Source organism: Herpailurus yagouaroundi, unplaced genomic scaffold (genome assembly GCF_014898765.1).
Source record: "Herpailurus yagouaroundi ecotype Mexico unplaced genomic scaffold, PumYag 192, whole genome shotgun sequence".
Lineage (NCBI taxonomy): Eukaryota > Metazoa > Chordata > Mammalia > Carnivora > Felidae > Herpailurus > Herpailurus yagouaroundi.
In genome coordinates, this window is record NW_024412423.1 from 16,038,904 (window position 1) to 16,053,699 (window position 14,796).

Genomic DNA, 14,796 nt, shown 5'->3' on the forward strand with positions numbered 1-14,796 from the left:
AGCTTCCTAATCATTACCTGAGATTTCACTATACAAAGTGAAAAGTGAGGTATGAAAGCTTAAGTTTCAAGATGTGAAAACTTGAGGGAAATGTATGGCCAGATTCATTGTCATGTTAGTGGCAAGAAAAGGAATATTTCAAGACATGTGAAGTTATAGTGTATCTTGGGTTGATCGAGGACATGATTTCTGATAACGCAGACTGAAGATCTCTTAACGTGTGTGTCTTCTAACATAAAATAATCCACCGTGTTCGCTAGCATGTTGTAAATTACAGTGAACCTTTATCCATATTTTTTCTGAATACACATGGTTATATTTAGAATGCAATAGAAAGGCACTGTTTGGAATACACCCTACCGTGCTTATGCTTGGTTGGACCTTAACTATTTTTTTCCTTTGGATATTATTCTTGGGCAAAAACACCTATATTATTAGCCTCATTTCTAGACACTAATTATGATGCATTGGTCCTAAATATGAGTATTGAGCCATTCGTTATTCTCCCACTTTAAGTATGGTTTTTGTGCATCTACCAAGAGTTTGCAAAACTTGCCATTTGTAGTTTTGTCTTACCAATACAAGCAGTGTGGTGCTGTGTGAAACCAGGTGGACATTTACAGGTAAAACCTCCCAGAGTGTTGACACAGAGGAACTGGCAGTTGTGCTGTTTGGTTTGACATTCATCAAGGTCTGAAATGAAAGAGAAGCCAGTGAAAATCAGAGCAGAGTCACCTAGCTGTGCATTCTTTCTCATGAAGCCACAGGATGTGTACATCTTCCATTGGGAGTCTATTGCCTAGAGTTGTGCAGGAAGCTTTACAGACTTCCATATGTGTATGGCAAGCAGTTCCTTTTCTCACATGTCAGCAGCATAAATATCATGGGCTGCTCTGATAGGATGGCTAAGGTGATACATAACACAAAGTTTTCCTAGAATAAGAAAGTGAATGGAGGAGTCACAGTGGTTTACACGAACCGTTCTCAAAGCGAATATCCAAAGGGTATAATTTTTAAATTTAATGCACAGTTCAGTACATGGCTGGTCACCTACTCCTATTAAAAGAGGGGTTAAATAATAATAAAAACATCTGGAAATTGATGAAGGTCTGAAAACAAACACTGAGTCAGGTTCTCAGACTCCAAATGAAAACACCATCATAAATACAAGAGGAAGCAAAAAAAAAAAACAAAAAACAACAAAAAACAAAACAAAACAAAAAACCCCAAAATACAGCATCTGTAATTCTGATCATAAATGGAATTTATATTTGAACTAACAGAAAACTCAAAATGTGATTTTGGTTAGATTAGAACTTAATATATTGAAGTAAATATGCAAAGCAATATAAGATATAAACAACACTAATTCATTATATTAAAGCTTAAAAAGCACACACTAGTTGTACTCTTAACAACGTGCAAAATTACATTGACTCCTGATGGCTCAATAAATAGGTCAAAGAGAATAGTACTGCATGCTATTATTGTTAATACTTTTTTTTCGGTATTCCTTGGAAATAAAACTTCATTCTTCTTAAGAATAACCTGTATTTCAAAAATTTAAGAAGGAATTTCTTCAGTCCATTGATTTTATACTGGTGAGGTTTATGAAAAAATGAATGCATGACTATAGCATTGGAGCCACAGTAATTGTCTAACTTAGTTTGATAATTACTTTCAATACTACCTAAGCAAAAAATTTTAAATTCAACCATTCATTTTCAATATTCTGCAGTAGACATATAATAAAAGTAGTTTAGAGAAATAAGATCCTACATAAGCAACGAAAGAAATTTGATTTCAGTTATTTGTTTCAATCTCTTCCCTCACCGTTTTTTGTCTTATGTAATTTCATTTAATTTTGAATTGTGTGGTTTGCTAGAAGAAGCAAACTGGGGTAGTTTGGGTTTCAATGCTCTGTGCCCCCTGCACGTGTCCTTCAGTAGAGGTTTCTGTGCCCTAATAAGGTGGTCACTAGGAAGATGTGCTTTAATGAAGGAGATACAGGTGGAGGAATCCCGGACTAGCTAGATTCGGATCGGAAAGGAGAGAGACAAGGGTCAGAAATGCCAGAGACTCTGCTCACCTTTGCATGTCTTTGCGTCCTCCTGTAGGACATATCCCCGGGGACATGAGCACTGGTAGCTTCCCTCAGTGTTCTTGCAGATGAAGTTGCATGGTTTCGGGGACTGAGAACATTCATCAAGATCTAAGTAAGAGTGATATGAAGATTAAATTCTTAGTTTCAAGGAGCAACTGGCCTCCTTCCTCCCTCCATATTCTTACTTCATCTTTTTTTTTCCACTTCAACTTAACATGGAAAAAGAGCCAGAGAGAAAAGATGCACACAACAGTGTCCTTGAGAGTAACGTACTGGTTTACTTTGTAGAGCAGTCTATGATTCTTGGATAAATGTAATATCTGGACAACTGTGCGGGTTCAAAAAATCCACCACACTGGTTTTTTTTAATTGTTAAATATTTTTGAGAGAGAGAGAGAGCGTGTGTGCACAAGTGGGGGAGATGCAGAGAGGGAGACAGGATCTCAAGCAGGCTCTGTGCTGTTAGCACAAAGCCCGACACGGAGCTCCAACCCACCGACCATGAGATCACAACCTGAGCCAAAGTCAGATCCTCAACTGGCTGAGCCACCAGGTGCTGTGCCACTACATTCTTTAGATTTATGTATTTTGGTTTATAGCTTGAGGATCATACTCTAAAATGTAAGAATTTCTTTCTTCCTTTAAAAAAATTTTGTTTATTTCTGAGACAGAGAGACAGGGAGAGGGAGGGAGGAAGAGAGGGAGGGAGACAGACACAAAGAATGAGAATGAACAGGGAAGGGGCAGAGAGGGAGACACAGAATCTCCAGCAGGATCCAGGCTCTGAGCTTTCAGCACAGAGCTGGATGACCCGATGTAGGGCTTGAACTCATGAATCGTGAGATCATGACCTGAGCTGAAACCGGACCCTTAGCCGACTAAGCCACCCAGGTGCCCCCAGAGTTTCTTTCTTCGGACACTGTGACACACGGGTATGGAAGACGTTCTCTTGAACTGTTAGCTGACATGCTAAGCACCGTGGGGCACCACAGATCCAGATCCAAGTCTTCACGCTGGCCCACCGTGCTGCTAGACTCGGGCCCAGGCTGCTAGACTACACACACACCACCAGCAGGTTCTCTTTGCTGTCTGTCTGGTCCTTATTTCCCTCCACACCCTCCCTGCAAGATGGCTCAGGCTGAGTCACTGGGTCAGGGGTCACAGCTCCTTTCAAGGCAGCCCTCCGTGCACAATTTTCTCCTCCTAGGGTTCAATGACATCTCCCTCTTCTCTTTTGGCACAGCCCCAGCACACAGCACTGTGCCTCGCAGTTTCTACACACTCTGCTCACATCTTTATTCCAAACAACTGTCTTTAAATCGTCCCCACCTTTCAATATACTACCTCTTTACTGCTAAGACTGTCAGATGGCAAACAATCTCCATTTCTTCCTAAAACATACTGATCCATGCCTCCAGAATGCCAAAAGCTCATGGTCAACAGCCTGTTCTCAAGCACTCTCATGCCCAACCAAGTGAGTCAGATGCTCACTAAGAGTCAGTATGGGTTTTCTTAACCTTTTCATCCCAGGTTGTTATTAAAACAGGAACTTGAATAGAAGTAAAGCTGCAAGGTAATTAAATATGGAGAAGACTTGGTTTTTTTTTTTTTTTTTTTTTTTTTTTTGGTCATCATTGAAAACTAAGTCGAATGCTTTGGAAAGACTGGATAAAGGCAAGCCTCCCACCCCTGCCCTTAACTGTTACGGAATTCTGTGTGTGAGACAATAAGAAACTGAATTAGAAAAAGAGACTGTAAAAACATAGAAGGATTCTGCCTTGAGACTTCTTTCCAACTGGAAATGATACATGATGCTTAATTGGTATATTTTATGCCAAAAACAGCAATGAGGAGCAAAACGCATTCTCTATATATGCTTAACACACATGTCCAGAGTCCGAAGTCATTTTATATTAAAATATAAAATGCTGAAACAACATTTTTGAAATAATTTTTATGCTTCTCCAATTGAACACTTCCTGATGAACTGACCAGTTCTGTGCCCCGCACGCTCCATGGTAAACACTGCATTGACAGAAATGACCTGTAGGCAATGGGAGCCGGCCACCCCCAGAGGGAGAGACGCGGCACCTTACCTACGCACGAGGTGCCGCTGATGTCTGTGGTGTAGCCAACCTTGCAGAAGCACCGGAATGAGCCCATGGTATTGATGCACTGACCGTTGCTGCAAAGGTTTGGCATAACTTTGCATTCGTCGATATCTGTGGGCAACAACAACCCCAAAATGAAAACAAATGTACAAGTTAATATATATGCGGGGATAACGCTGGTGGGAAAACTAAGAGAAACGAAGGAAGTGACATGAGAGAATTAGCAACCAACATCCACAGCGCTGCTCACTCCAGCGGCTGGCAACTTGCAAGGGAAAGACAACTATTCTGAAGTGACCGGAAGAGATACATCCATGGAAGCTAGGTTGAAAGCCCTGCTTAAGTCTACTTGTTTTGCAATATAAGTGTGTATTATTTTGGCGGGATGTATACAGCTACCTCTCTGAAGCTCAAGTAATCTGGAGTTTGTGGTGATCTCCTATGCCTGGACCTCATATTCACACTGGGATTCGGCTCTGAAGAAAGGGTTTCATTAGCAACGTAATCAGGCCCGGGGCCAAGAGTCTGTGTAGTAATAGAAGAAAATGGTATTTTTCAGGACATCAGGCTATCAGGTGGTTGTACAGAAAAATGGAAACAGAGGACTAATGGGCCAGAGGCTAGAATTTACCTCCAAAGTTAGAGCCTTTAGATATAAACTGCTTAAAAGAGGAATGGGCTCAGGAAGGGGAAAAAAAAAATTGGAAACCACTAACTGATAATGAGACCTGCTGGTTTGTATATACGTTGCAAACTGACTGAGTCCCTGTGCACAAATAGGCAACACGTATTTAAGTAAAGCAGGTATAGTTTGGGGGGTTACCAGCATGGCCTTTTGGGTAAGACAGGTATGTTCTGTTGCTGAGTGCATCCCTTAGAAAGGGTGTGACCTCAAGAAAATTACTTACTGTTACCGAAGCTTTCAGTTTTCCCACTAAATCCTACCTCTTAAATATGAAGACTGCATCTTTTCCAGTCTCCAAATTATTAGCAAGAAGCGTATACAAACACATGTAAGTATTTCAGCTATCGTATCAATTTTTCACTTTTCCTTCCGGTTAACCTAAGTTAATGTTCATGGTATTGGTAGCGTGTGTCAATTTCCTCAACTCCTTACCTCTTCCATCAGTGGTATATCCTGGGCCATGAGGACATATCTTTTTGTACTGGGCAGTTCCCGGAAGTGGGCAAAGCTCACACTGGTGACCCCAGCCTCGCCCCCCATCACAGCAGCATTCGGACTTTGTGACGAGATTGCGGCTGCTGGACGCCATCTGACACATCGTCTGCAACACCTCGGCAAAGCAGAGTCCCTGTCGATTGTCTGAAATAACAACGAGTTAATAAGCATCAGTGACATGGTGCTGACACTTCATTTTCATCTTCAAGTAAAATAGGACCATCAATGCTTTTCTTCCTGGCGGTAATGTTTTCAAGGGTGAGTACTCTTCTATGTGAACAGCCACACTGCCTGACAGTTTCATGAACACAAAGGTGTTAGAGAATCAGTTCAAAGCATGTTCTTTTACTAGAGTTTATTAAATTTGACAAAAGGTGATACTGTCCTTTAGAAATAGATTTATTTTTCTTCAATCCATCAGCAACTAGTTGATAGCAAGCTATCATTCCTGCAGAATGCAAATAAAAGGAAAATGAAATGAAATCATTTCCCTATAAATAAGCAAATGAGTATCAGGATTTATTTGTGGAAATTCCAGATGATGTTACAATGTTGGTACGTATTCAGTCCAATCTCATATTTTCTGCATCTAAAAGAGGGTTCAAACATGTGGGCTAAATGGGGTTTTTTTTTTTTGTTTTTTGTTTAGTATAAATAAAGGAATTTCTCTGATGTGAATAGGCAAATAAATCTTTAATATGAACCATCCCAGTGAAAATACTGTAAACAAAAAAGTACATTAGACTATGTAGGTTATCTTTTCTATTTCTGGAAAGATTGGTGGTTAGTAAGGGTCTAGATTGTAAATAATATTTATTTTCTTGACTAACAGTTTCCGAGGATTTAACGCAGTGACATCATTTGGAGAATCTGATATAGCTGAGACATTCTGTTTTTGTATCAGTGATAAATACTCTTATTTCTCGGTTTGCCTTAAATTTTCCTCCTCCATACATTTACACCTGCTCATATTTAACTGAAATGGCTTATAATATAGGTATTTTAGCATTAAAATACAACATAATGTCTGAGCTTTATATTTTCCACAAGAAAATATTTTGTAAAACATTTTTTTCTGTACCGTAAAATAAAAATTAACCTTCACTGCATTTTTGAAATGTGGCATTTACTTTAATATTATTAATACAGCAAAGCTTACCTCACATAGCAAATATTTTCTTATGGAATTAAATCATCTCCTGATGTAAGTTTTAGTAAAGTCACATTTTCCATAGAGCTTAATTAATCTTAATTTTGAAAAGACTATTTACATGACACATAGATGTGCATACAACACATGGGCAGAAATACATCATTTGAATAGATGGGTCCCTTCAGGAAGAGGCATATTGGATTACTCAGATTGGGGGGTTTTATAGCAGACAAGACTATGTATGTAGAGCCCTTCTGTGATGACATCATAAAATGGATGTTTTACTTACCAAGTACAATACAATCAGATGTCCACTTACCAAGGCATTCGGTGCCTGAGGAACTTGACTGAAATCCTTCACTACACTCACATCGGTAGCTCCCGATAGTGTTAACACAGCGCCCATTTTCACAAATTCCTGGCTTGGTCCTGCATTCATTTTCATCTTTGGGAAAACAAATAGGGTGAATGATGAGCAGAGTGTAAAATGACCATTCACAAATGATCCTTAAGGGAGTTACATCTTATTTAAAATGTCCTCACCAAAATACCAACATGATGGGATAAAAATTAGTCATATGTGAACACGGATTTATTTTTAACTCCATCCAGGAGGGTTCTTTCTTAACAAAATGTTTTTCTTTTTCCCTTCCCATCCTTGTGGGGGAGGTATGGTCGTTTGATGGAAAATTGACCTCCACGAGGCATAAACTTGCCCCAAGACACCAGACAAGGTGAGGAAGAACTCTGGGGGAGAGGGTGCCAGTTTACACGATATGGGAGCGAGGCTGGGGGCTGAGGGGAGGGGGGTGTTAAGGAAGGGTGGAGAGGAGGGTAAAAGCCACACAGGCAAGCATGAAGCGCAGGCTCCCAGACTGGCTTTGAGTCAAATCAGAGGAGCAGCATGGTTTGTGAGGACTCTTACTGGTTGAAGAAATTTAGGGAGTTCTGCTCTTTTGGTTGGTGATAAATCTATTAGGGCAAAATGGTTTTCATTAAAATCTCTTTTATCTTTACTGGGTTTGATATTCTGTAAATTTTGTTGGGGCTTTTTTTTTTTTTTCTTTTTTGAAGCTATGCTATCAAGAACCTGAGAGAGCTTAGGACAGTGAAATATTTTTGATAAACAGCTTTCATCTTTATACTTCTTAATATTTTTTTGTCAGGATGTTTTTGTTTTTGCTTTGTTTTTGGTCAGGATTTTTTTTTTCTTATTTATTTTTTACTTTACATCCAAGTTAGTTAGCATATACTACAATAATGATTTCAGGAGTAGATTCCAGTGATTCATCCCCTACATATAACACCCAGTGCTCATCTCAACAAATGTCTTCCTCAATGCCCCTTGCCCATTTAGTCATCCCTCCACCCACCACCCCTGCAGCAACCCTCATTTGTTCTCTGTATTTAAGAGTCTCTGAGGTTTTGCCCCCTCCCTGGTTTTATATTATTTTTGCTTCCCTTCCCTTATGTTCATCTGTTTTGTATCTTAAAGCCCTCACATGAGTGAAGTCATATATTTGTCTTTATTTAATTTCGCTTAGCATGATACACTCTACTTCTAACCACATTGTTGCAAATTACACTTTTTAATCTTTAATTTGTTGATATTTAAATTTTTTTAATGTGTATTCATTTTTGAGAGACAGAGACAGGACATGAGTGGGGGAGGGGTAGAGAAAGAGGGAGACACAGAATCCCAAGCAGGTTCCAGGCTCTGAGCTGCCAGCACAGAGCCCCATGTGGGGCTCAAACTCGTAGACCATGAGATCATGACCTGAGTTTAAGTCAGATGCTTAACACACTGAGCCACCTAGGCACCCCAAATTTGGTGATATTTATTCTGCCTGTGCTTTCTTTTTATCAGCACTTGCCCTCAATATCTTTTTCCATCCCTTCATTTTCAATCTCCCTCACATTCTGATTTGGCACCTTTCTTACGAACAGCATCAGGCGCTGGGTTTAAAAGGAATTTTAAAAAGTACATCTGTTTTTTTAACTCACAGTTTATAACTATCATGACTGCTGGTGTGTTTGGATTCTTACCTATCATTTTATTGTGTTTTGTATCTACTGTGGTCTTGCCCTCTTCTCTCAATATTTCTTAGACTAGTCTAGTTTTCTATGCCCTCCTCTTGTCCCCACCTCCTGTCTGGAAGTTGTAACTTTCTTTCTATCCTTGCAGTGGTAGCCACGTCACAGCCTCGACACATACTTGCAGTGAACAGTTTTGCACAGATGTCAAGAAGTACTGAGGTCTTTCTGCTCTCCCTTGGTGCCACCTGTCATGCTGATGTGACCTAAAAGTTTGGTTTGTTAGATCTTGTTTTTAAATGTGCCTCCAGGATCTATTTAAACCAAATAACAAACTTTCCTGTATCTCTGGCTTACTACTGCTTCATGTATACTATAACTTCCTTTTGCATTAATTGAAACAAAATAATGGAGTATCTCGTTTGGTGGTCATTTCACAGAGTCATTTCATTATGGGTGGTAACTTAATTTAGAACATTTCTGACAATGTCCTATTTTTTGTTTATTTCCTTACTAGACTGAGTATACATTTTTGTTCAGAATCATTTTCCCTTAGAACGTTTGGAAAATATTGTTCCCTTGTTCTCTTTGACCCAGTGGTACTGTTCATTTGCAGGAAGTCTGGGTTTTCTCTCTGGAAGCTTTATGGGTTTTCAACTTTGCTCTCAGTGTCCTAAAATCCACTATGCTGTGTCTTGGGGAAATTTTTCCTCCCTTATAGGGAAAAAACAATTATTACACAGTCATAGAAATATACAAATTTTAAGATTATTTACAAAAATATTGAACTAAGTTATAGATTTAATAAAGGTACTTTTTTGTATATTGTGTACTATGCAGTGTCTGTTATTTCTAGAAGTTGAGGGTTCAAGGTCGGCCTTCTTGATCTAATCCTATCCCTGATGTCATTAACCTTTATTTTGATTTGTTTTTTAGTTGTCTGAATTACTTTGTTTTTTGGATTTTTTTTTAAGAAGGGCTCTTGTTGGGTAGAGAGAGTTCCTCCATGTCTGGTGACGCAAAATAGAGCTTCTATACTTGAAAAATGGCTAGAGAGGTCTCAAAGTTTTAGATTACTTTTGTTCTACTACCAGTGGCATGAGAATTAGTGTGAGAATTTGTAAAAAGTAGCTTGATTTCTTTTTCTGCCTTGTAGATACTTTGTTTTTCTGCTTGGTTGCCTGAAACCAACCTAATTCACTTTTTTCTTTCCCTTTTTCCATTGTTGAAATTTGTAACTTCACTAGGGAGTGTCTTGGTGTGATGCTGCACCACCTCTAGAATTTTGATTGCTAGCATTCCACGCTTTATCCTTTGAAAATTTCTCAATGGCATCAGGATTGCCAATTAGTCGCCTTTCCACTGTTGGCTACTCCTGGAGCACTTAGCGCTGTCTACTCCGTGCCTAATGCAGTGCAGACCCATAGGCTAGAGGCAAACACACTGCCAGGACGGTCTCACTTCAACTCGCGATTCAAACCTCAAATGGGAAGTAACACTCCCTTGACAATCTTACTGTATTTCCTAGTGTGTCCATGCTTCCATTTTCTAAAATGACTACTGTGCAGGGCGACAACAACTCCTCCAACTCCCCACTATGAACCACCTATCTGGCCCTCACTTTCAAACTCTTGTCTTTTTCAGCAGCATACAGATTTCCTGGTTTTTCTCAAAGGCCAGTCCTTGCACTTGAACTCTGGATTGCCTTCCAGGAGTTCACAGTTCTCCTTTTTCACTGAGTTATTCTCTTAACACACATGTTCTAGTAACTTCCATCTTAAAAAACAATCTCTTTTAATAATGTGTCATGCCTCCACCTACTACCTCATTTGTGGTCCCCTTCAGGACAGGTTTATTTCTTTTTCCCTCCTCAGTACTCCTAATTTTATTCTACTTTATTTCCAGTTTATTGAGGTATAGTGTAAAAGGATTCCTCTGTCGAGTGAATTAACACACCCATTACCTCACATATTTATCCTTTTCCTGTGAGAGAATATTTAAGTTCTAATCTCTTAGCAAATTTCCATTACACAGTACAGTGTTGTCAGCTGTGAATCACCATGGTACACATTAGATCCTCAAGCCTTATTCATCTTATAAACTGTAAGTTTGTACCTTTCTACCAACCTCTCCCTATTTCCCCTACCTCAAGCCCCTGGCAAACATTTTTCTACTCTTTCCGTGAGTTCAATTTATTTTATTTTTTTAGATTCCTCTTATAATTAATACTGTGCAGTATCTGTTTTCCTCTGCCTGGCTTATTTCACTTTGCATAATGCCCTTTGGGTCCATCCACATGTTATCACAGATGACAGGATGCATGTACATTTTCTTGATCCATTCATCCACTGACAAACACTTAGGATGTTTCCATACCTTGGCTATTGCCAGTAATGCTACCATGAACACTGGAGCGGACAAGTTTTTGAGATAATGTTTTTGTTTCCTTTGGTTATATACCCATAAGTGGGATTGCTGGATTATATGGTAGCACATATTTAATTTCCTGAGGAACCTCCAAAATCCATACATAGTGGCCTTAGTAGTTTATGTTCCCTTCCCACCAACAGTGCCTAAGGTCACAGTGCACAAGGGTTCCCTTCTCTCCACATCCTTGTCGATGCTTGTTATCTCTTGTCTTTTTATGACTGTCCATCCTAACAGGTGGGAGGTGATATCTCACTGTGGTTTTGATTAAAATCAAAACCTGATGACTAGTGATGAAGAAGGCACCAAATATAATTACTGCTTCTCTTTCTATATCCTGCAATACATCTCAGCAGCATTATACACGAGTGACTGACCACTCTCTAACTGGTCTAATGAAAACTAATGGAATAGTCCATCCTTTTAATTGTCATGAATCCTACACTGACCTGGAGAACTTCCTCTCTTGCTGGTCACTCATTTTTGTCTTCTAAGTATTTTTCACCACACTAGATTTTGGAGTGTTCCGAGTTCAGTCACTGCGTTCTCTTTCTTGGTGTCTCTGTGTTTTCTTTTTTGGTGTCCTCATCTGATCCTGTGATTTTTAAGTAACTACCTGTTTGCCAATAATTTGTAGTCCTGGCTCATAAACAAATCTGTGTACCTGCTGTTACTGCTTGAAAGGCTCATACATTTCTGACAGTTAACTTGGTCAAAACATTTTTTTTTTTTAATTTTTCTGTGTTTCCAATCACACCTGCTTCTTCCAGTCTTTTCCTTATCAGTTAATAGCCATCCAATCAACTATTCAAGTAAACTGCTAGGATTTGTCTTCTCTCTCTTCCTTCTTCCATATCCAATCAGCCCGTCATTAAGTTCTGTTGATTATGTCCAGAGTTTATTATAAATCTAAGTCCCTTTCACCTCTGGCCCTTATCTGAGCTTCCTTCAGCTCTGGGATGATGAAAACAGCCACCTAAGTGAACCCTGCTTCTACTCCTAACACCTTGTAATGCATTATCCACTAGGCAACCAGAGATCTTTTAAAAATGTACATCAGGCAGTAACAATAACACAAGCGAAATTTTACTGTATGCAAAGCACTGTCCTAAAGGTTTATATGAATTAACTTATTGGATCTCCCCAATAATCAATCCTATGAGGTAAGTGCTCTCCTTATTCCTATTTATGTTTAGAGTATGAATTTGAGGCACAAAGTGAAGCCAACTTGCCCCAAATCCCAGAACTAGGAGACATGAATCTAGGTTTCTCACATTCATTGTCCATCTGCAGGCCTGTACTCTCAATCCCTCTGCCACGGTGCACACACCACAAAACCAGTCTGGTTACCGTGGCCTGCCGTGCCCGTGACCACCTTGGGACCTCACTTCACACTCCTCCCCTGGCACAAACTCCGGCTACACTGGCCTTTGTTCTGGCTTGAGGCATCTGTACTTACTGCTATTTCCTCTTCATTTCTAGGCCCCGGCTCAGACGTCACCTTGTCACAGAAGCCTTCCTTCAGTGGATCTTCTCAAATAGATCCCATTCAACCACTAAATCTTACTTTCTTAAAAAGACGTACCACTATATGAAATTTGTATGTCGATTAGTTGTTTGTTTCATGTCTGTTTCTCCCTGAGCAGAACACACATGACTCGAGAGCAGAGTGGGGGCAAGGGGTGCGGGGGACACCCTGCCCTAGTTGAACACCCTGTCCCAAGAACCACACAAACAGCAGGTGTTTGATGAAGTGTAACTGAATAAATGACTATTCTGTACTAGCTTTTCGTGGGGCAGTGTGTTCTCATATACAGGCTTAAATATTTTCTACAAAAATTTAATTCCACAAATGCTCAAACATGTTCCAATATTTTTCATTTTTCCTTTTTTTTGGGGGGGGGACTTCGTTTATGCAATGTTGGGTTTTTGGTCTTCCACCTGTACCATTTTGTTATGAATCACTTCCATATCCACATTTTTGCTTGTGTTTTCATCCTCGGTTACTTTTTATTAAGTCTACTGTGATTGGTGTACCTGGGTGGTTCATCTGGTTAAGTGTCCGACTTTGGCTCAGGTCATGATCTCACGGTTCATGGCTTTAAGCCCTGCATTGGGCTCTCTGCTCTTAGCACAGAGCCCGCTTCCGATCTTCTGTTTCCCTCTCTCTCTCAAAATGAAATAAAAATATTACAAAAACGCTACTGTGACTAACCTCTGTGATGACTTTCTTTCAACTCTGCTAGACCATTCTCTCTTGATACTGCTCTATCTTCATTTTCAATATCTTCTATTATAATTTGTATTTAATGGTGTCTCTTAAAGATCACAAAAACTATTTTTCTAAACTTGTCCTCTTCCATTCCTGAGGTGTTTTGGCCCATTTCTTGTTTATTTTCCTTTCTTCTCCTCCGCCTCATACGTATACGTTAGTTGTGGTCTCGTGTAACTCCTCATCTTTGATGGACTTTTCCCAGGTCTACTACATGCTACAGCACAGCGCAGAAGCACATCACCAGTGCTGAGCAGGGTGTGACCCAGCTTCACTTCACGTCTGCTGTACGAGCATTCTCTCACCACATCAGTTATGCTCTCTGCCCGTGGGGCATGCGTACCGAGTGTTTTTTGTAGTTTAGGAGGTCACTGTGGCTCTGAGTAAAGTCCTCTAAGTCTTGTCAACTGTTTTCTCTTTTACTTCTCTGGCTCTTCACACCGAGTGTCGAACTGGTTTCTCTCATTCACCTGTGTCCCTAATCTACTCGAAGATGCTGGATGAATTCTTTAAATTAGGGTTGGTCACTTGGAGAGATATCTGTATTCTGCTCCAGTCTAAAGAAAAGTATGTCACTGAGACTCAAAAATACGTATTTTTGATTGAAAATTTTACATTATTTGAAAGATACTCTTCAGAGTCTGTAGTTGGGACCATTCCTCACTTAAATAAACACTCTTCCCTCCACTGCTGCATTTCTAAATCTTCAGGGGATGGAAGTGAGGTAACACATTTTTATTTCATCATCTTAAAAGCAAAACCTTCTTTCCCCTCATTAATATTTCAAAATTCATTTTGAAATACATTTTATTCATTTCAAAATGAATCCCCAAAAGCATTCTGTCAAGACTTTCATGAAAATTTAATGATTGTGGTAAAGTTTTTCTATTCCTTACATTTTTCTATTCATTTATTTGCTTACTTAAAACGAATTACTGGGGCATAGTAGATCATATAGTCGAATTTCATCTGTTGTATCTGGTAAGGGGTAAATATCCCAAATATATAAGTAACTCATACAACTCAACACCAAAAAAACAATCTGACTAAAAAATGGGTCAAGGACATGAGTATACATTTTCCCAAAGAAGATACACAGTTGGGCAACACACACATCAAAAGATGGCTAGACATCACTAATCAGCAGAGAGATGCAAATCACAACCACAGTGATCTATCACTTCACTCTAGTCAAAATGGCCAAAGTTTGGGGCACCTGGGTGGCTCAGTTGGTTAAGCGGCCGACTTCAGCTCAGGTCATGATCTCTCGGTCCGTGGGTTCGAGCCCCGCGTCAGGCTCTGGGCTGATGGCTCAGAGCCTGGAGCCTGTTTCCGATTCTGTGTCTCCCTCTCTCTCTGCCCCTCCCCCGTTCATGCTCTGTCTCTCTCTGTCCCAAAAATAAATAAACGTTGAAAAAAAAAAAATTAAAAAAAAAAAAAAAGAAAAGAACAAGATAGGCGGCTGGGTGCTCAGTCAGTGAAGTGACCGGCTTCGGCTCAGGTCATGATCTCACA

The 14,796-nt window shown here is 39.7% G+C and overlaps 1 protein-coding gene across 1 annotated transcript in view; it reads right to left on the bottom strand.

The window, feature by feature from the left end:
• Positions 1-14,796, bottom strand: part of FBN2 (fibrillin 2) — a 262,490-nt gene that overhangs the window by 12,279 nt on the left and 235,415 nt on the right. The window contains exons 56-60 of the mRNA XM_040444382.1: positions 6,868-6,993; positions 5,333-5,539; positions 4,201-4,326; positions 2,090-2,212; positions 577-693 (exon numbers count right to left, since the gene is read on the bottom strand). Coding sequence (XP_040300316.1) covers positions 577-693; positions 2,090-2,212; positions 4,201-4,326; positions 5,333-5,539; positions 6,868-6,993 — 699 coding nt within the window. The remainder of the gene's footprint in view (positions 1-576; positions 694-2,089; positions 2,213-4,200; positions 4,327-5,332; positions 5,540-6,867; positions 6,994-14,796) is intronic.